Raw genomic sequence first — 20809 nt, 5'->3', positions numbered from 1 at the left:
CCCAGGGATCTGAGTGCCTGCGGTCTCTAGATGGCCCGTGTGAACTACGGAGCACGGGCAGGCGGAACAAGTCCCACGTCTGGCTGTGTGGATGTCGTGGGGACTGTCCCCTGCTCCACAGTTCAGGGGGCCTCGTGTGAGAGCAGGGGCAGACAGGCTCTTTAGTTCCACAAGGACCCAAACGGGTACGTGTTAAGCAGCTCAAGTCAAAGCTCTCTGAGAGGCAGATGCCCTGACTGACAGGAGGCACAGACAGACCCCTACTCTTTTCTCCTGCCGCATGGGGACCTAATTCTGGTTTGGGGTTCCTGAAACCCAACAGTGCCACACGATGACACTCCTCTTCTGAGGGGCCTAAGAACCAGGGAGCCCAACGCCCTGGGGGCGTCCAATTTCAGGCCTACCAAGTCACAGACTGCAGGACTGGGGCTCGAGGGCCTGTACTTCACACAGAACCTCCAGGCCAGTGTCGCAGAGGGGGACGGCAGCGCGGGCTGTGGCGCAGGGGCCCCGCCCCCACGGAACCAGCGAGACCACACTGGCTGTCACGGGACAGATACAGTCACATGGAAAACTTTTATTAAAACATTTTAAAATAGAACTTTCCAATATGTAAAACTCTAAACAACCCTTCCTGGCCCTCCCCTGCCACGACCCGAGCCAATGCACGGTCGCATCCCTGCCCGACGGGGATGTGAGGCAGTCCTTGTCTGTCGGCAACTGCCTAGGACACCACAGGCCCAAAAAGTGGAACATGCCCAGACCTGAAAGCTACTGCACTTCACGTGCTTTGATAAGACTGAAGTTGGGGTCCTTCCGCCATGCCAGCAAGCACGTGACTATGGTGTCGGCTCGGCTCCAGGCCTGCCTCAGGGTTATCTGCACTGCGGTTCACAGGCAACGGGCCAGGCGTGGTGACCAACGTCACGGTCACTGGAGATAAAGACGCTCTTCTCCATCACGCCTCTCCAGAGTCGAAGAAATCAGCCGTGGGACACACAGCCCCCAGAGACAAACCAAGCAGAGCTGATGGGGCTGGTCCAAGGGCAGCGTCCCTGTCATCAGCGCCCACTGGCCTCTTTTCCATGCTCGTCTCACGGCCACCTGTACCTCCATTTAAGGTGCCACGAGCTCTTCTGAAACTCAGCTGATGCCCGCGTGAGGGAGTTCCTGGCCCTCCACCCAATCACAAGGCTGGTGCCTTGAGGGTCCTGATACCCAACAGCAGCAAGGACACGAAAAGGAGATACCAAGTTACGGCCTCAAAAAGGTGCCTGGCCAGCACTCCACCTCCTCCCTGGGCAAGGGCCTAGGCCCGAGGAGAGCGGGTCATGGGAGAAGCTCCTGCCCACCCTCTGCGTGCATCCGTCTCCTACACTGCCAACTTCTGGTACCATCCTTGAAGACATACACTGCTGGCTGACGGAAGGCCAGGAAGGTTTCTCAGAGCCACAGCGATGAGGAAACCTCTCTCCCAGGCTGTGACCTGACATAACCCACATACATTCAGCATGGAAACAGACCAGAGTTTAATAGTGGGGGACCGACGGTGGGGGTGGGGGGGCACGACAACCAACACGAAATCGAAAATAAAACAAACAAGCGATCAAGCATCTCTATAGAGTTTTGGTTTCTGCTGTTTCTTTCTGGGTGTGTGTTTCAGTGCGAATGTTCACGGGAAAGGACTGCTCCAGTGTGGCTCAGCGAAGAGGAGCTGAGAATGTAGTTGGTCACAGGAACTGAAAGAACACCGACACCCACTCAGCTTCTCCAGCCACCAAAGCCCTGGACAGACCTGCAAGGAAGCGCCGGGAGAGAGGCAGATCAGCGCCGGCTCTGAGGAAGGGCTTCGGGGCTCATGCAACTGCCTGTGGGCCGAATTCGGGACTCTGAATTTTTAATGTCATGCAATTCCACACAGCAGCACAGAGTGAGGATCAAAATGTAAGCTTGGTGATGGGCCTGGAGGTCTGCGGGCAGCACGAAGCTTCTGAGACACTAACAGGGAACTAAGGAACAGCATCTCTAGGGTCCCGCCCTCCAGCCTTTGTTCATCAGAAGGCACACTCCTCTCTCTGACGCGTGGCCCTCGAGGAGACCAGGCTGGGCACCTCCTGCTATACTCCGCTGAGATCAGCAGGTGCACGAAACCCAAAACCTGCCGCTGAACCCCATGCTTCCAGGACAAGCTTATAAAACAGGAAAAACGGATCAAATGTACAAATAGAGCAAAAGTTAGTAGTGTAATGTTTTCACATACCACACACTCCTCCCTCCTTATTTAATGGCTGGAAACTGGAGGTGGATACTTACGAGTTGGATGATCCAAAGCTGAATCCTGAAAAAGATGGGAAGGGCGGAGTGAAGTGAGCGCGCACACACTCGAGAGGCGGAGGTGTGTCCCAGGCCCCACCGTGTCCCTCCCTTCACTCCCCGTGGAGAGCCCCGCTGGGTGGGACAGGGAAGGTGAGGGGACTTGTTGGTATTTCAGGGTTCTTCCCTCCCCGGCGCCCACTTTGGGCAGTGGGTCCCTGGCATGGCACCTCCCACTCAGCTGCCCCGGGGCTACACGGACCCCCTTCATTACGAAATCATATTTTTCTCTTTTCATCCACTTGCTGCTTCTTGGGAGAAGCAAGACACTTGGGTTCTAGGCCCGGCTCTGTGGCTCAGTCTCTGGCCCTTTGGGCAAATGGGCCCCATGGGGTTTTTGTCTTCATTTGTAAAACAACAACGATGCCTGGCTTCTGCGCCTCATAAATGTGTTGTAGGGATAAAAAGCAGAGCATACGTATTCCACTATCTGAAGAAGCGAGGGTGCAACAAATCAAAGACATTTCATCAAGTCTCTACATCTTATTGTTGGCATTTGCCGCCTTGGATTTTTAAACCAAGGTCTAGTAAGACAATTTTTATTTTGGGTACTTGTCTTGAGAGGAAAATCAAGGCAGTCGTGTCTGTCTTTGGTAAGAAATGGCACAACGTTACACATCTAATTAAAGCCTAAGAAGAACATTTTGTCTTTCACCCACTTTCAGCCTTCAAAATACTAAACTGAATCGCCAGGTAAAAATCACTCATTTCTTTGGGTGCAGAAGCGGCGGAAGGCGTTTACTAAGGAGAAGGCAGGAGGGACTACGGTGAGGGAAACATGTCTGGCCACCTACCTCCTCCGCTCGATCCAAAGCCAGAGAATCCCCCGCTCTGGGTCCCAAAACCAGAGGTCTGTTGGGACAGTGATCCGAAAGTCGGAGCATTCTGACTTGCGAGGGTGCCGAAGGATGTGGTGTTGCTGCTGCTCCCAAACCTAGGTTCCAGGGAGAAAGCAGCTGGTGGTTGGCATGGCCACACAGGCACCTGCTGCCCGGAGGCCTTGGCCTGCCCGCCACACACGAATCGAGGGGACATGCTTGGTTCAAAGTAGTGGCCTCTCAGAAAGAGCAGGCTAGAGCCCAGAGCAAATCTCAGCTTTGGGAAGGAAGAGGACAGGAACTCGATACGAAAACCAACCAGTCCAGGGTGTTAGCTTTTCTCCACTGTCTGGAAATTCCAGGACATCTGGAAATCGAGCAGCACTACACTTTTTGCTCTATCTCCAGTAATTCTCGGATTTCGTTCCATCATTTTAGCATTTCTCTTTTATCGACAACCTTCTTCCCCCAGTTATTGGTCTTCAGCTCCTCTCTGGATCTTGATCTACTGACTTTTCACAACAAGATGAGGGGTCTTCTGGAAGCAGACTCTTGGAGCGGTCCTGACTGGTCCTGCTCTATTCCTACCCCTGCTCCGGGTCTCCCAAGAACAGTGGGAGCTCCTCAGACATCTGTCAGGGGCAGATCAGGGACCTGGGGAAAGGCGATGGGCTTCTGATATTACACTACTAACTTTTGCTCTATTTGTACATTTGATTTATGTGGGTGAACCCCCCCACCAAGGCAGAATATGACACTTTTCTACTGGTAAAGAAAATAGCAGGTTTCAAATAGATAAATAAACTTCAAGATTCCCAGTCAACCCAAACCCTCCAACTCTGCAGGACTCTGTGCTGGCTGGTCACTGGAGACATCAGTGTCCATTGGAACCTGCCAAGAATGCTAGTTAAAGTTGGTCCCAACTCTCCTTTAAAAGCTTTCCTTAACTTTAATTCTTGGGGTTTCCTGGGGGAAACTTAAAAGAACCATTAGTCTCTACATGAAATCCAGGAAGCAATCTATCAACTCGCTCACTTTCTGGAAATTTGCCAGCATTTCCGCACCAGCATCTTTCATGGGGAGGGAAAGGGTATGAGTAAAAACATACTTTAGTTTACTTTCAAGATAAAGATGCTATCACCTCGCCAAGACTCACCCTAAGTACCCTGATCATTCCCCCAAACAAAGTTCCCACCCCCTCCCCGCGTTTTGAGCTTTTACGCACCCCATGTCCTGCACCCAGGGCCAGGTCCACCAGACGGTGACTTCAGATGCTAATATGTTCTCTGAACGAGGCACTTTGTAGTCATCACCACAGACATTTTATCAGGACTTTGTGGTGTGGTGAAGGCTATTTATTTTCTCCTTGAGGTTTTGGCAACCAGACTGAATTTCTGGGGCCCTTAAAAGCCAATCCCTAGTATGGCGTTTTCAAGGGAGGATGTGCACGAGGCGGTCAGGGCAGCTTTGAAAGCTGAGCAGTCACGGAGACTCTGAAATGTGCAGGGGGCCCAGTCAGTGCCCAGTGGCCCTGGGACTGTGAACCGAATACCCACTCTGGGGGTCACGAGTGGAACGAGGGACATGAGGAGTGGTTTGCTCAAGGACAATGGGTCGACGACACAACAGTCCCAAGAGGAAAGAATGTGGCGGAAACTCTTCATCTTGAATCCCCTGACCGAAGTCACCACACAAGGGGCAGGCCCGGCTCTAAAGTAGCCAGGACAGGACTTCCCTTGAATCGTCCTTTAGTTCCACCAGGAGAACAGGGGCCCGCCAACCAGTACTCTATGCTTGCGGGCGATGGCAACACAGCCGGTGTCCACCCGCACGCTCGACAGAGTCTGGCCTGGAAGAAGTGGGGCCTTCCCCAGGGAGGAAGAGGCATCGTGGACTGACTTGTTCGTGGGTTTTGAGGGAGGGGGGCTCCGCTCAGTCAAGACTAGGGAAAACGCAAGAACGGTCTTTCCAAGCCAGGAGGACCGGGCCCCGTGCTTTCGGCCGTCCCCAGGTCCCTCCCCGGGGGGCTTACCCGAATCCTCCCGCGCTGGCAGCCGCAGTACCCTCTCCGAACACTTTGCCTCCCGTCGAGCCCAGAGGGCTTGTAAAGGCTGGGGCTGAACCGAATGCTGGCACCCCTCCAAACCCAGGGGATCCCCCAAAAGTAGGAGGGCTGCCAAACACTGGAGCAGCACCGAAGCCACCTGAGCAAAACAGAGGCAAACAAACAAACAGGGAAAAAGAAAGGAGACAGGAAGAGAAGACAATGAGCGGTGAGAAACCAAATCAAAAGAGGAAGGAAAACGGGGAAAACAGGTTAGAAATTCAAATTCAAAAAACTGTGACTGGGGGCGAAAGCCGTTCTAAATACCGAACCACCCCCTCCACTGCTAGCAGAGGGGTCGTGTCCACCAGGGGAGCTCCTTGAAGCCCTAAGAACCCAGCAGACCCCGTGTTTGTATGTGAGACCCTCGAGCCCTCCCATGCACAAGCTGGAAGTGTCTGCTCCCAGTCTCGTGGCATCAGATTGTCACCAAGAACCAAGAACCAGCCTGGCGCATTTCTGACCCCTTCCCAGCCCCACTGCGCTGTTCTGAGGCTCCTCGCTGAAAAAGCATTCTCGGAAACGCCGATCCCGGCCAGGTGTCAAAGATGACAGATGTTGCTACTATCACGACACAGGCTAGGCTTCCAGCTGCGTGAAAACACACATTATAAAGCCAGAGGCTCAAAGTGTCCTCTCAGGGAGAACCTATGAACTGGGTTACAGAAGAGATGGAGAGGCGCACGGCACTGGTGCTCAGCCAGGGGCTTTTTATTTATTTAAAGCCTTATGGCTCTCACGTCTCTCTCCACAGTCTCTCTGCACAGAATTTCTTACAAATGCTTTCTCTCTGCAGTCAGGAGCTACTCCTCAATAAAAAAGCACACCAAATTTGCTCTCTGGAGGAAGGCTGCTGGATAAATGTGATAAAACAATCCATCAGTCCTGAGGAGAGCCACCAGAGCCCTTGACGTCCCCTGCTGCTCACGTGAACAGGGGCGGGGGGGCGGGGGGCAGGCACACGCACAGGCCATCGTGCTGACGGTCAGGTGCGCCGAGGCGGCCTCCTCAGATTGGCAGAGATGCCCACCGGGCGGGAAGGCTGGCCATCCTTCTCTATCCCTCGTGCTCCTGAGGGGGTTCTCAAACCCCAAGATCCTGTGTACATCATTTTAGGCTATGAGCTGGGACCCTCAGTGAGTGTCCATTGAACAGAATGGACTAAACTGGTGTAAGAAATGTGCTCTAGAAAGGAGTATTTCTTAAAATGAGTACTGGCTTAAGGAGCCACGTGCTAAAGGGAACGACAGTGGCTTCGGCACAAGGAAAGAGGCGCCAGGGACGCTATTCTTGCCCCTTGCGGAAAGTGAGTCCCGCTGTCAGAGGCACGAATCAGGCCTTCTTACATAAGCATAATCACACCACAAGCTTCTGCTACCTGAATCAGGAAAGATCAGACTCTGGGTAGGAAAAGCTGTTAGCTGAATTCTTTCGTTATTTGTTATCTTGTGATTCAGTCACGTGCTTATCATTGCTAGTGAAGATAATTTTTGCTAAGGCTCATGTTTGGGTTAACATTCTAGATTTTCAAACCTTGAGTGAAATTCCAAGCCATGATAATGGAGACTGCCGGGTTACAAATATAAGAGACTGGAAAAAAAAAAAAAGTGCTAAAAAACCCTTGCAGCTGAATTATTTACAACCGATCACAGATCTAGTTACACTTTCTTCCTAGACACACGCAGCTGGACCTGGTGCCTTGTGCACAATATTACTCCGACTTCTTGATGGAGGGTGAGTGAAAAATGAGAAGTCACAGTGATACAGAAAGAAAGTAAACTGGACAGGGGAGAGGAGATTAAACATGCGCACACACACATGTGCCACCCCTCGCCCCCACATGGACACACACCACACCCACACAACGCATACACATCTACCCTCACATACACACCCCACATATACACACACACACCACATACACACTACACTGACATACACAACATACACACACACATACAATATGTCCCCGAACAACAAACCCAGGTCATAGCTAAGTGAAACAGGAGGAAAATGGTCACTCTGGTATTATTTTTTGGAGACCGGCAACCCACTCCTGACGCTAGGAAGGATTTGATTTTATTAGATGCTACATTTTCATGATTTTCTTCTCCAGAAGAAAGAGAAATTCGCTATCAATGATAATAAAATACCTGACTTACTGAGGGCCCCCTGCGTGCCAGGCACGGCACCAGCTGCTTGCACAACACTCTGCCTTAACCCCCGCCGTCCACCCGGGGAGCCTACCTTGCAGGTGAGGGAACGGGCTCCGAGAATGTATCTGCCCAAGTTCAGCCAGCTGATCGTGGTAGCGCTGGGCTGAGTGACTCAAGAGAGCACCTACTCCCTAACTGCATGGGTCAGCCTGCCTCCCTCCACCACAACTGGGGTGAGCCCGATGGGCTGGGCACAGTGGTCTGAGCCCACCTCTGTCCCCGCAAAAGTAATCTCCAGCACTACTATTTCCTAAAGCAACTGTACTGAGGGAGGATGGACACTTCTGGAACTTTCCAAAACCCATCAAAAATGGTCCATCTAACATCGGTATTTAAGCAAAATGCCAATCGTGATGTCTTAGGCATTTGCACTGCCTGGGCAGGAAGGATGACTCCTTTATTTAAAGCACCCTTTCCTTATGCTCAGGACTCTGTGGCACCTCCTTCTACAGCAGGAGAACTGCCATGAATCCTGCAGCGAGAGCCAAAGTGCCGGAAGCACAGGACACGGGCTGCCTCCACCCTCACTGTCACCCTTGTGGCTACCGGTTCATTCATCCCTTGTAGCTTTCTCGGTCTTCACCCTGAGGGATTTCATGGGGCAAACAATCAAACAGGAAAAGTATTCTGAAAGGTAGGAGGATACATTTTCTCTAAGACTAAAAAAATAAAAGCATAAGATTCTCAAAGTCAATTGGGACCTGATTCCAGGATAAAGAACAACATATTAAAAAACCACATGAATCAAAAAAAAAAACCACCAAAAACCAAAAACCAAAACTAACAAACCATTATCCAGTTCCTTAAAAAAAAAAAATAAATTAAGCCTCGATGATTAATGAATTAAAATTTCTTAGTCAAATGTTTGCTTTGTTAACTAGGCCCCAGAGCTTTGTAACCTTTTCATTTTTAAATCCTTCACTGTGAGGAAGGCTGGGGGCAAAATAAAGCTGCAATGCTCATGTCTAGTGCATTTTAAATTCTAGGAAGAATCAAAAACTGGAAGCCAAAGACTAAGCCACCCGAGCCACAGGTCTGAGTAATGGAACACAGTGCATGGAAACCACAGCAATTTAGGTTCTAGAAGGTGGGATTCCAGGCATGGAATGTGGGGCGGTCCTAAGTCAGAGCCACCTACGCATCTGGTCCTCGGTAGGGTCTTTCCTCTGGAATTCACATAATTTCAAAGGCTCCCAAACACCCGAGGGACTAGCATCCTGACTGCTCCCCCTTGGGGAGTCTGCTTTAAAGAACTCCTTTCTCTGCAAACATCCTCTCAAACTCTGCCATTGATCTTTTTTTGGGGGAAAAAAGTTTTTTCACACAATTTTCCATGCAACAGGGGCAGGAATGCAGACCCTCTGTAGATCTGAGACAGAAAGAGGACAGAGAGGCAGTTGACAGAACTGAAATATGTTTGTGTATCGAAACATGTATTGTTCCTTAAATTCTTAAATTATAAACGTCGTATATGATCACAGAGAAGTCACACTGTTCCCAAATGTATACTTTACAAGTAATGCTGGGATAAGAAGTAGTGCTGGTGGTACTCTTTACTCTTGATCCCACCGGCGTGTTCTCCTCACGAGAAGTAACTGTGCTGTGTACTTACAGTAAGTGGATGTTGTATGGGAACATGTATATGTAATATATTTATGTATGTTATGCTCAAAAGTTAAAAAAAAAAAAAAAGTGACTTGAGAAAGAGGACAAATCAAAAAGACATAAAAACTAAGCAGACCACCTGTCTTGCCCATGACCACGAATGGAACTCAAGCTCTTCTCTGACTCTGGTGTTTTCTTGTTTATATTTTAGTTATCACTGTCTTGTATGTTCCCTTATTTTGGATGCTCTGCACTTGCTGAGTATTTACATTCTTGCTTTTAACATGTCTTGGAGACCTAGAACAGTGCTAGGAATACAGTAGATGCTCAGTAAATATAAAAATGAATTGGGGAGAAAAAGTCACTTCATCTATACTCCAATGCTACTCTCTTGAGAGCCGCCCTAGAGACATCTCCTTCCAGGTATCTACACATATGTAATATCCATCTAAAAATAAACCACAGCTAATAAGTATCAGAGTACCTGTTTTATTTGGAGTAGAAAACCCGAAGCCTTGGGATGCCACACTTCCTCCTCCAGAGCTGAAAGTGCCAGCAGGTTTCTGCTCTCCAAACGATGAGCTGGCAAATCCACCAAATGTCTTGGCCCCACTGTTTCCGAATAGATTAGAGGTATCTAAAGAAAGGGGGAACATGTTGAGGGAGATCAGAGGTAGAAAAATGTCCTTATCTACTTTGAACAGAAAAGAAACTGCAACTAGGTGTTTGAGGAGAAGCAAGTGACAAGTCTGGAATTCAAGGGAGCCGAGCTATGGTGAACACCTCCTGTGATTTGCCTGCATGTTGATGACAAGTTCTTAATCGCTGGGAGCCCAGGCTCCAGGTTCTACGGGCACACCATACAGGGGAGCTGCAGCAGGGCCCAGTGAAGAGGCTCCTTTGCAGAAACGTGTCTGTGCTCCCGCACGTATCACGTCTATCCACCAGCTTCCCGCGAGATGGTTTTCTTCTGAAGAAGAGGGCTCGGTTTCATTCATCTCCTCACACGAAAACCAACTTCACGTTTTGTCGAGCTAGAGAAAATAAAGTCAGAGCAAATCCGAAGCAAGCTTAATGGCTTCCAGCTTCCTGCTTTTACAGTCAGGTTGAACATGGTCTGCTGTTGCCCGATCTGCTCAGGGAATGGCAGTGAAACAAGAAAAACCATGATGCTCCTAACTCTGATCTGAGGGGAGCCAGAGATGTTCTGAATAACGTTAAGAGGCAGCAAGACTTCCAGTCTGATTTCCTTTTCCTAAGCGGTTCAGTGAAGCCCTTGACCTTTCAGATGCTTATCTAGGTGGGTCACTCCCTCTACACACTGAAGCCATACCACGACTGAAAGGAATAAAGGCAACTAACTCCTAAAAACCAAGACGGGTAAGAAGTGTTTTGTCGGTTATAAGAAATGCAAATCTGACTGGTAACACACATAAGTAGCCAGAACCATATACACAGAAGCACTTGGGAACACAAACAGCACATTAGCAGGAATTTTTCTTTCACCCTTTTTTGGGGGAGAGGGGAGGGACAACTCACACTTCCCCACCGTGTTTGGATGGGTTTTATTAAAGTAAGTTTGCACCCAAAGAAGGCAGGGAGAAGCTGTCCCGAAACGGGGTCTAGGCCCAAAGGCACAGGCATAAGCTGGGCGCTGACTGGATGCTCCCGGTGGGTAATGGAGAGTGTGTGTGCCACATCACCAAGTGAGAAGAGCAAGCATCTGCATGGGCGGGTCTTCCCCCATGCCGATCAGGTGCTCGCCGAGAAGGTGATGGAGAGAATGGAGGGGAGCAAGTCACTCTCGAAGTCCAGTTGCTTGAAGAGGTGGTCCTCCACTAACCCGCCAATCCCAAGGCCCCCCATCTCGCTCCGCTACCAGCCCCACCCCCGTGGGAGATGTGACTGTCAATACTTCCAGTTGCAATGCTCTTGGTCTACGATCCAGGAAGTGAAGAGCCTTATCTCAGGGACATGACCACCTTGAATTTCTAGGCACCAATACACAGAGCCCTAGGCCACCACATGGTCACCTGCTCTGTGAAACTCCTGCTAGCAGTTTGAGAGGCCGGCTAGGAGTGCACCAGACACTGATGGCGGGAGGGGTTCACAAGCTCCTTTTCATCACCCCTATACGCGGTACCACAGGATTATCCATCTCCCTTTTGTAGAGGGATTTGTAGGGAGAGCCTACAAAATGTCTTTTTTTTTTTTTTTTTTTTTTTACAGATTTTATTTATTTATTTGACAGAGAAAGAGAGAATACAAGTAGGCAGAGCGGCAGGCAGAGTGAGAGAGGGAGAAGCAGGCTCCCCGCTGAGGAAGGAGCCCGATGTGGGACTCGATCCCAGGACCCTGGGATCATGACCTGAGCTGAAGGCAGCTGCTCAGCCGACTGAGCCACCCAGGTGCCCCCAAAATGTCCTCTCGAACAGCCTGAGCTTTCCGTCAGTGTGCCAGCTTGGAGTCCACGTTTTCTTCTTTCAGGGACAGTACATTCATTCGACGCTGGAGATGAAAAATGGGTTCCTCAGCCATTCCTTCACTCGGTACCTCAGGAACAGAGGGCTGCAACTTTCTGACTTTGTTAGTACCAACGCGGCAAAAATTCCAAATAGCAAATCAATTCAAGTGTGAGATCTGGGGCTAGCTCTCCTCTTGGGGGAAATCTGAGATACAGAGGTGAAATGATTTTACCGGGATGATGCCGGGACTGGAATGCCTGAAGTCAGAGAACACAGACGTTTCCAGGCATTTTTTACCCCTTCATCTCCTTGAGACGCCTCTGTCTGAAGATGCTCATGAGCGTTACAGTGGAATGCACGAGTGTTCTGTAGTCAGTCCTGGCTCAGGACACCTAGTAGCTAGAGGCAAGGACTTCACCTTCCCAAGTCCCAGTTTCTTCTGCGACAAAATGAGGATAGCAAGGGGGGGATCCACACGGCTGCTGTGAGGATCAGATGAGCTGACATGTGCAGAGTGCCTAGTTGGGCCAATGGCGGATCCTCAGGAAATAGAACTTCCCCTCTCTGTTTCTTTAACTCTTCCTCCTACTACATCCCACTTGTGTTCAATATAAGACACAGAGCAGATCAGTGGCAGAAAACGTAATCCTTTTCATTTTGCAAAGATCCTGAGAGTTAAACCAGTCAAGTTGTAACAGTTTTCGTTCGCAGTCTCAAGAGGAGCTCTGCATGTTGAAATGTTTTAGGATTTATTCAAGCGGCTCTGAAGCAAAGTGGCATTAAACGAGGTCTGCTTCTCTGTTTCCACGGTCAACAACGTGCTTCTCGGTTCTCTCCCAGTAGCTCCAAAATAACACAGTCCCTGGCTCTTAAAATACGGCAAGTACGAGGGTTATCTTGGTTGTTGGAACACTATGCCGTCGTAGGAGATGCCTCTTCGCTTGTGGGTAGGGCAGCTGGAAGAAAGCCTGTCTTCACAGAGCTGGCTGGTCACTTCTACTCTCGGGGGTGGCGAGTCCAGGGACAACCGGCGTCTGCTCTGGGCTTCCCCCTGCTGGCACGACATGGGTCCTCCTGGGTCTTTTATTTGGCAAAAAACACTTGCCTAACCTGACATCAGGGTCCAACCGTACTTCAATTAAATTATACCTGATATAAATTTGATATAAACACTATCACAGAGACTAGGTCTCATGTCATTCTGCGGGTCTAAAGTCACCTATTAGAATTTAACACGCACTGAGAAGGGGGTTCCTCAAGAAGCTCTGGCCCAGGATGCTTTCCAAGACATTTTCTTAAAGAACAGTTGTAGAGGGAGCCTTGGGGGCCCACAAGATTGTCCTCAAATGGCTTCTTTATCCTCATGCAAGTATGTCTTTCGGGTCTCTGAACAGAAAGGATGTGCTGAGGATGGTTCTAACCAGTGTCCTTAGGACAAGACTCGAGGAGGCAGTAAGTCCTTACAGGTAACAGTGTAGGGTGGTGCTGAATTTTAAGCGACCCCAGGGGTTAACCGTGTATCTCAGGTAGTCCCTGGGGGCAGAGAGCGCAGAAACCTTTAGGAGGTGGGAGCTTCTGGATAAAGAACATGCCAACTCCCAGCAACAGTGTTCCTGGCTGGTCTTTCTCCATCAGGGCAGAGGTCTAATGACTTCTCAGGGCTGAAGAGGGCAGCTTCAGGACCAGGCAGCCTGGAGCCCACATGTCACAAGGGAAAACTGCTGGCTGCTCAGTCTGTGCTCAGACCTCTATCTGCAGGGGAGCATGTTTGATGCCACCGAGAACGAGCCCGAGGGCTGTCAGACAAGACACACCTGGGAGGAACTGTGCTCCGTCGCAAGGCTAGGAAGATCTCAGGAGGCAAGGGGGTGGATCAGAGTTCTGGAAACATACTCGGATTAAACCCTGGCTCCTCCACTTTACGGCTGCTACCTCTGTAAGTCCACGTCCCTTCTCCGAGCCTATTTCCTTATTGGTAAAATGGGGGCAGCCACATCTAAAAGTCCTGTTGTAAGAAGCGGCCAGCCCACCTAAATGGAGCATCTGGTGCACAGTAGGTGGCCCATAAAGATCCGTTCCCTTCCACCTGATGTCACATGAAGGAATGGAACACAAGGGCTGCCGGATTCCAGACGCTGGCGTAGACTTACATTCACCCTTAAAGGAAGGGTGGGTTTGGCGGGTGGAGTGGAGGGAGCAGGGGAGCCCTGGCACTGAAGCGGGGAGAGAGGAGCGGCGCGTGTACGAAGGACGGCCAGCAGACAAACTGGCCAATGCAGAGGGAGCATGCTGGGGGAATAGAAAAGTGTGCGGGGCAGCTCACGGAGGGCCCAGACTTCCAAGCAGAGGAGCTGGCTTCACGTCGGTGGGAAGCTGCCGGGGGTTTTGCGTAGGGAGAGGCAAAAGCAAAGCAGAGTTAAAAACACTCAGCTTGGTGTGAATGTCCACATGCCAGGAGAGGAGGCTGGAAGCAGGGAGGGGAGTCTGGAGACTACTGTGATAATCCAGACGACAATGGGGACATGCCTGCAAGGCCAGAGAGAAGGAACCGTTTGAAAGGCAGGAAGAGAAACCAGGAGAGTCGGTCTATACAGCCCAGGAAAGACGTTGTGCTCAAAGTGTCAAATACTGCAGATTCACCCAAAGAGAAAGAGGCTGTCCCCGGTGGTTCGCAGAAAGCATCCTTAGTTCTGGTGAGGACAATGCCTGTCCCCAGATGACCTCTAGCTCCTTCTCCTCCACCGTTCTTCCCCTTCTCCTGCACCTGGTCCTCTGGGCTACAGAGGCTCCTGTCCCTTTCACTATCGAATCAGACCTTCAGTTTTCAAAACAAAAGAATGTTTAAGTCTTTTCTGTACCTGAAACTTCTCTTACCATAAAAGTAAACTGATGATTTATAAAAACCAGTGTTTAGGAAAATGAAGACCAGCAGGTGTCTGGTATCAAGAATCTGGAATAATCCTATAAAAATACCTGGTTTAATTTTAAACCGGAATTAAAGAATTAGAAAAACGCTGTGCCAGTGAACAACGGACTGGGGGTGGAGGAGGGCAGCGCTGACTTGCCCTGTTGTCCAATTCCTATGGGGTACACACTCGCCTAATGGCAGAGTTCAGGCTGCCCAACACGAGGTCACCGGATGCAGAATTGGAGAGGTGTGCACAGCTGGCTCTCACGAGCCAGGGCAAGCCATCGTCAGTCCCCCACCGAGAGAAGGCAATTCGTTGACAGGTAAGAGCCAGGGCCTAGGAGATGAATCAGCCAGGAGGAAAGGGGATTTTACAAGGGTATGACATACTTAAGTTTCAACAAAACTGGTTAGTAACACAGTCTCACAGATGGTAACCTACCTACGGGAGAAACCCACATTTCTAAGTAGCATGTTACCAAGTGCGTCTTCTGCGCCAGATGCTGTTCTGTAGGCTACGTATGAACTAGCAGAGTCCTAGATCTGCCACTTTCCGGCACTTAAAATCACCTCACCATTCGGGGTCTGTTTCCTCATTGGAAAATGGAGAGAATGCCACACAAGGATCCTGTTGTCCAAGTATGTGCTATGGAGCTCTGCGGTTCCACGCTGAGAGCTGGGCGCGGGTAGATGGGGAAACCACCCAGCATCTCTGGTTCTTGACCCCTACTTCCAAGCAGACCTATTTTTACCTGTTTTACGCATCAGGATTCTGCTTAGAAGTTCATCTGTAGAAAGTGTTTTGAAAAGTACTAGATTCGGTTTCTAGGATCCCTTCATTCTAGAGTTCTTTTTTTTTTTTTTTTAAGGTTTTATTTATTTATTTGACAGAGGGTGCACAAACAGGGAGAGCAGGAGAGGGAGAGGCAGGCTCCCTGCTCAGCAGGGACGTGGGGGATCATGACCTGAGCTGAAGGCAGACGCTTAACTGACTGAGCCACCCAGGCGTCCCTCATTCTAGGATTCTAAATTTCTCCTGGAAGACTGAAAGCTAAAGAACAAAAATTTCTGCTCATATAATTTCACAAGTGAAGAGGTCTGTGTCTCTTGACTCTAATCTTTCCTTCTGTGTTACTTAGGTGGACAGTGACATCAAAACAACTGATCAGTGACTCTGGAGACTCAGGACAGAGAACTCTGCTTAGAACTGCATGAGCCTTAACCGTGAAGGCAGTATCAGTCCTGTCTGAGAACATTAGCTCCCGATTCTCGAGGATCTTGTGTTAGCACAGCAGACGAGAGACGCTCCGTGTGCGGCGTGGTAAACGAGGGAAGCAGAGATGAAGATGACAGGCCCCCAACTTCCCATCTCAGCCTCCATCTGCAGCAGGATTTTTTATTTTTTTCAGATTAAAAAAAAAAAAACAACAACAACCCAAATTTCTTTCATTTCTAACCACGAATAGACAGATCAACAAAGAATTTGAAAAATTAGCTGGAAAAAAAGTGCCAGCAGAACGATACAGCTTCATTTGAAATGTGAGAGATGAGAAATAACGAAGGCTCTGAGTTTTGGGTAACATTTCTCTGTGGCAGCTGAATTTTAAAGCAAATTCAGAGAGAGTACTACACAACGAACATCCAGATGCTCCTTCTCCAAGCACACCCAGCTTGCTCTGCTGCTCTCATTTATGCCTGTCCGCTTGCATTCACTTCAAGTCATTTCAACCCTAAGAAACAGAGCGATGTGGGCCTTGGGAGAGAAGAGGGGAGGAGCTCAGTGCACAGACATTCACCCTGCAGCTCTGATGTCTTTTCATGATTATATAGGACATCTCATTAAAAAACCAAAAATCAAAATCAAAACAGATCACACTGCTTTGATCCATATATTAAACAGGCCTTCTAGACCCCCTCTTTCCTTTCTACACTTGTCACCAAAGCTCTGCTCGCACCACAGGGATGACAATGGCATTATGGGGCCAAGGGACTGGGAAAACGGTTTCAACTTACTTGGGGTGGCTGCAGATCCAAAGCCCCCGCTGGCCGAGCTGAATGGGTTTTTGTTGGCTGCATCCTGGCTGGGTTTCCCTCCAAGGCCACTGAAGAAACCTCCCCCTCTTCCAGTGTTTCCAGACCCAAACATGTTCCCACTGCAAGAGGGCTGCTGGAAAACAAAAGGGGCAGGAAGCGAGATAGGATGAGAGGTCATCGTCAAACGGCAGGCCACATCCGCGGAAAGAAGGCGCTCACCGCTGGGACAAAGGGAAAAAGCAAGAGGACTCTGATTAGTTCTGGGACGGATGCTCTAACACCCACAAAAGAAGCTGGACTCTGGACAGGGACTTCCTACAAATCAGAAGTTCTCAAGCTATTATTCCATGTTCACAGTTCTCTGAAAACATGATTTATGGGAGGAGGGAACTTTGAATGTTTATCTGCCCAGCTGCCTCCAGTCTCTGCTTGACACAATGCCAGGGGCAGGAAAGCCAGCCCCTCAAGAGTTCCCCCAAATGAGAAAGTTTAAAAACATTTCTAGGCGATTATGAACACGACTTATTTTGATTCCTCCAGGATTTGGCTGAACTCATCAGCAACTGATGAAAAGCGATTTACACTGTCTTTTCTCCCAATTTGTGCACTTTTATTTCATAATGACTTTCCCATACTGCAGAAATAAGCTTAAATTAGCTCCATTGTTGAAATGATGACCATAGCTGAATTTTGTCCAAGTCTGCAAATCTTATGCTCAGAGGATGCTACTAACTTAGGGCGCGTGCTGACTCAAAGCTGTCTCAGGCACCACACACTTTATTTCTGTTTGGAAACTGGTTCTCTAAGGAAGACCAGTGTAGACTTGAGGGACCATTAATATTAGTTACGCGTGATGTCTTCTTGGCTGATGATGTAGAATAAGATAGGCTTTTAGAAATGGGTCACTGTGGGGGCGCCTGGGTGGCTCAGTCGGTTAAGCGTCTGCGGACTCTTGACCTCAGCTCATCAGGTCTAGATCTCAGGGTCATGAGTTCAAGCCCCGCACTGCGCTCCACACTGGGTATGGAGCCTACTTCAGAAAGAAAGAAAGAAAAGGAGAGAGAGAGAAATGGGTCACTGTGCACAGGAACCTTATAGAAGTGTCTTTCAAAGACGGACACAGAGGTGCAGAAGTCCATCCCCCGTAAAATGGGAATAATGAACTACCCAGCTCAAAACAGCGAGTCAATTAAATGTGCTGAGAAGTGTGATGCACCTTAGTATAGCGCCTGAAATAAAAGCACAGGCCCAGAAAACAGCTGCTGTTTAGTATTTTAACAGTGATAGTAACAGACCAATGACCGAGCACTTTCTAGCTAGAGCCAGGCATTTTTCTAAACACTTCATACTTAAGTCACACCTCCAGGGGCCACCTCTGAAACCCCTCCGGGCATCCCCTCAGGAGCACAGCCACCACCCTGGTCTGAGTCACCTAACCTCGACTTCTCGCCTGGACTACACAACTTAACTGACATCCTGCTTCCACTACAATCTATGTTCACACAGCAGCTAGAATAACATCTATGAATGGCAGTCAGATCATTAAACTCATATTTAAAAATTCTACAAGACCCTACACGATCTGGCCCCTGGCCAACCTCTGACATCATCTTTTATCATCTCTCCTCCCCTCTCCCCCCAACATGGTCCAGTTAGCCTGGTCTTTTGTACTTGAACACAACACGCTAATTTTTACTGTACCTAAGGCACTTAATACTTGTCTCTAACTCCCTCTTTTTTCCCCCTAAATTTCTTTAAAACAACAGTAAGTTTACTACAACCATTTAATGATAAGTAAGAGCTTTTTAAAACCTGGAATCCAAATCCAATCATAAAAGCTTTGATAACCAGTAGACAGACTTTGAAAGGAAGGAAGACATGGCAACGAATCCATGCAGCATGTAGAAAATATCAGACGTTGTAGCTGACTTCCATGCATCAGACTGGAACAAAGTCAACTGCCAATATGTGGATATTTTCACCCTACCAAAAAATGGCAATTTCAGATGGTTTAACCTAAATTGTAAAAATAGGATTTGAAAAATAATGACTATCTAAATGAATAGAAGGGGATCACAGAAGTGAATGCGAATTGATAGCTACTGCATCCTCATAAATAGGTTAGAGAGAGTCCCGTTCATTGTAATTGCAATACATTATAATAGTTTTAAAATTTTAAATTATGGGAAATCTCAGAAGTGTACAAAAAGTAGACAGAAGAATATAATGCTCCTACCCCATGCCCATCACCCAGTTTCAATGAATTCATGGCCAGCTGAGTTTTATCTATATCCCATCTACTTCCCCTCATCTTTTATTAGCATGAAGCAAATCCTAGACATCTTATCATTTGAACCATTGATTTTTCTAGTATAATCTCTAAAACATAAACCATAACCTTACCATTATCATGCATAAAAAATTAATAATAACTCCTTAATATCATTAAATAGGGAGGTAGTGTTCAAGATCCAAGCTCATAATGTTGCCAAAAAAAAAAAAAATCAAATCTGAATCTCCTCAAGCCTCCAGACCCAACCCCCACTTCACAGGAAGTTAACAAAGGACAGGGGACCAAGTTAACCTAGGAGCTGTAACACAGGAATGCAGTCAGCAATCAAACCATAGGAAATTCTACAGAACAACTGCATTATGAGAAACAACAAGAGGAAGAGAGACACGGAAGGGTTATCTATAGAGAGAGACACTCAGGAGACCTATCAAGCGGTCTCAACGTGTGGACTGGATTTGATCCTAATTCAAAGAAACAAATATAAAAAGGAAAGGGAGACACTGATGAGACTTCCTCAGAATGGCATTTCCTGACTATGTAACCTAAATCCTTCTTCCTGATTACTGCTTTATTCTCTTCATGGTACTTAAAACTCTCTGAAATTAAACTATTTTAATAAGGACTCTCTCCATCAAATGTGATCTTCCAATCCATGAACACTGGATATCCTTCCATTTATTTAGATCATCTTTAATTTCTTTAAACAATGTTTTATAGTATTCAGAGTATGTTTTACACTTATTTTGCTAAATTTATTCCTAAGTATCGTACCCGTTTTGATGTTATTGAAAATGGAATTTTCTTACTTTCACTTTCAGATAGTTCTTTGCAAATGTATAAAAACAGAATAGGCTTTTGAAATTTTAATCTTGCATCCTGCAACTGTGAACCCATTTATTAGTTCTAACAGTATTTTAGTGGATTCCTTAGGATTTTCTATATACCTGATCATGTTATCTGCAGACACAGAGTTTTACTTTTTCCCTTCCAATCTAGATGCCTTTTATTTCATTTTCTGGCCTAACTGACCTGGCTAGAATCAACATACGCTTTTGAGATTCATCCATATTGCTGCATGCATTGGTCATTCTTCCCTTTATACTGCTGAGTAGTATTCCATTACAGGAGTATGCTGGTGTTTACTATTCTCCTGCTAGACATCTAGACTATTTCCAGGTTTTGGCTGTCATAAACAAAGCTGCTATAAGCATTAAGTCTTTCTGCGGACCTAGGTTTTCAGCTCTTTTGGGTAAATACCTAGGCCTGGAACTGCTAAACCACACAATTAGTGTATATTTGACTTAAATTGCCAAATGGTTTTCCAAATTACCATTTTATAATCCCACCAGCAACACATTAAGAGATCTACTTGCTCTAATCTCCACATTTGGTTTTGTTAGCTCTTAAATTTTAGTAATTCTAGTAGCTTTGGAGCAGTGTCTTATTGTGGTTCCAATTTGCATTTCTCTGATGACTAATAATGGTGGGCAAGTTTTCACATGCTTATTGGCCATTCATATACTTTGTAAAGTATCTGTCTCCAAGTACTTTGCTTTTAGTTTTTAAAGTTCTTTATATATGCTTTTTTTTTTAACATTTTATTTTTTTAAAGATTTTATTTATTTGAGAGAGAGAGAGAGTGAGAGAGAGCATGAGCAGGGGCAGAGAGAGAGAGTGAGAGAGAGTATGAGCAGGGGCAGAGAGAGAGGACAAGTAGACTTCCCACTGAGCAGGGAACCCGACTCGGGGCTCGATCCCAGGACCTGGAGATCATGACCTGAGCCGAAGGCAGACGCTTAACCATCTGAGCCAACCAGGTGTCCCAAGTTCTTTATGTATTCTTTACGTATTCTGGACAGAAGCCCTTCATTTGATACATGTATTATAAATATTTTCCCCCAGTCTATGCCCTGCCTTTCATTTCATAACATTTTGATTAGCATTACTTTCTAATTCTGATGGACTCTACTTTTAAAATTTTCTTCTTTTATGG

The 20809-nt window shown here is 47.7% G+C and overlaps 1 protein-coding gene across 6 annotated transcripts in view; it reads right to left on the bottom strand.

Annotated features, from left to right (window-relative positions):
- Window positions 1-557: 557 nt before the first annotated feature.
- The window catches only part of NUP214 (nucleoporin 214), a 101002-nt gene continuing 80750 nt past the window's right edge, over window positions 558-20809 (bottom strand). For 3 of the 6 annotated variants that reach the window (XM_081803774.1, XM_081803777.1, XM_081803775.1), the window contains exons 31-36: window positions 16503-16656; window positions 9601-9753; window positions 5224-5395; window positions 3168-3307; window positions 2314-2338; window positions 558-1795 (exon numbers count right to left, since the gene is read on the bottom strand). In XM_081803774.1, coding sequence (XP_081659900.1) covers window positions 1762-1795; window positions 2314-2338; window positions 3168-3307; window positions 5224-5395; window positions 9601-9753; window positions 16503-16656 — 678 coding nt within the window. In that variant the 3' untranslated portion in view covers window positions 558-1761. The other 3 variants (XM_081803776.1, XM_081803778.1, XM_081803779.1) reach the window with 3 other exon arrangements.

The sequence above is a fragment of the Leptonychotes weddellii genome, chromosome 14, assembly GCF_054177405.1.
Source record: "Leptonychotes weddellii isolate Sample4059 chromosome 14, ASM5417740v2, whole genome shotgun sequence".
NCBI classification, from domain to species: domain Eukaryota; kingdom Metazoa; phylum Chordata; class Mammalia; order Carnivora; family Phocidae; genus Leptonychotes; species Leptonychotes weddellii.
This window is presented reverse-complemented; position numbering and strand designations above follow the sequence as displayed.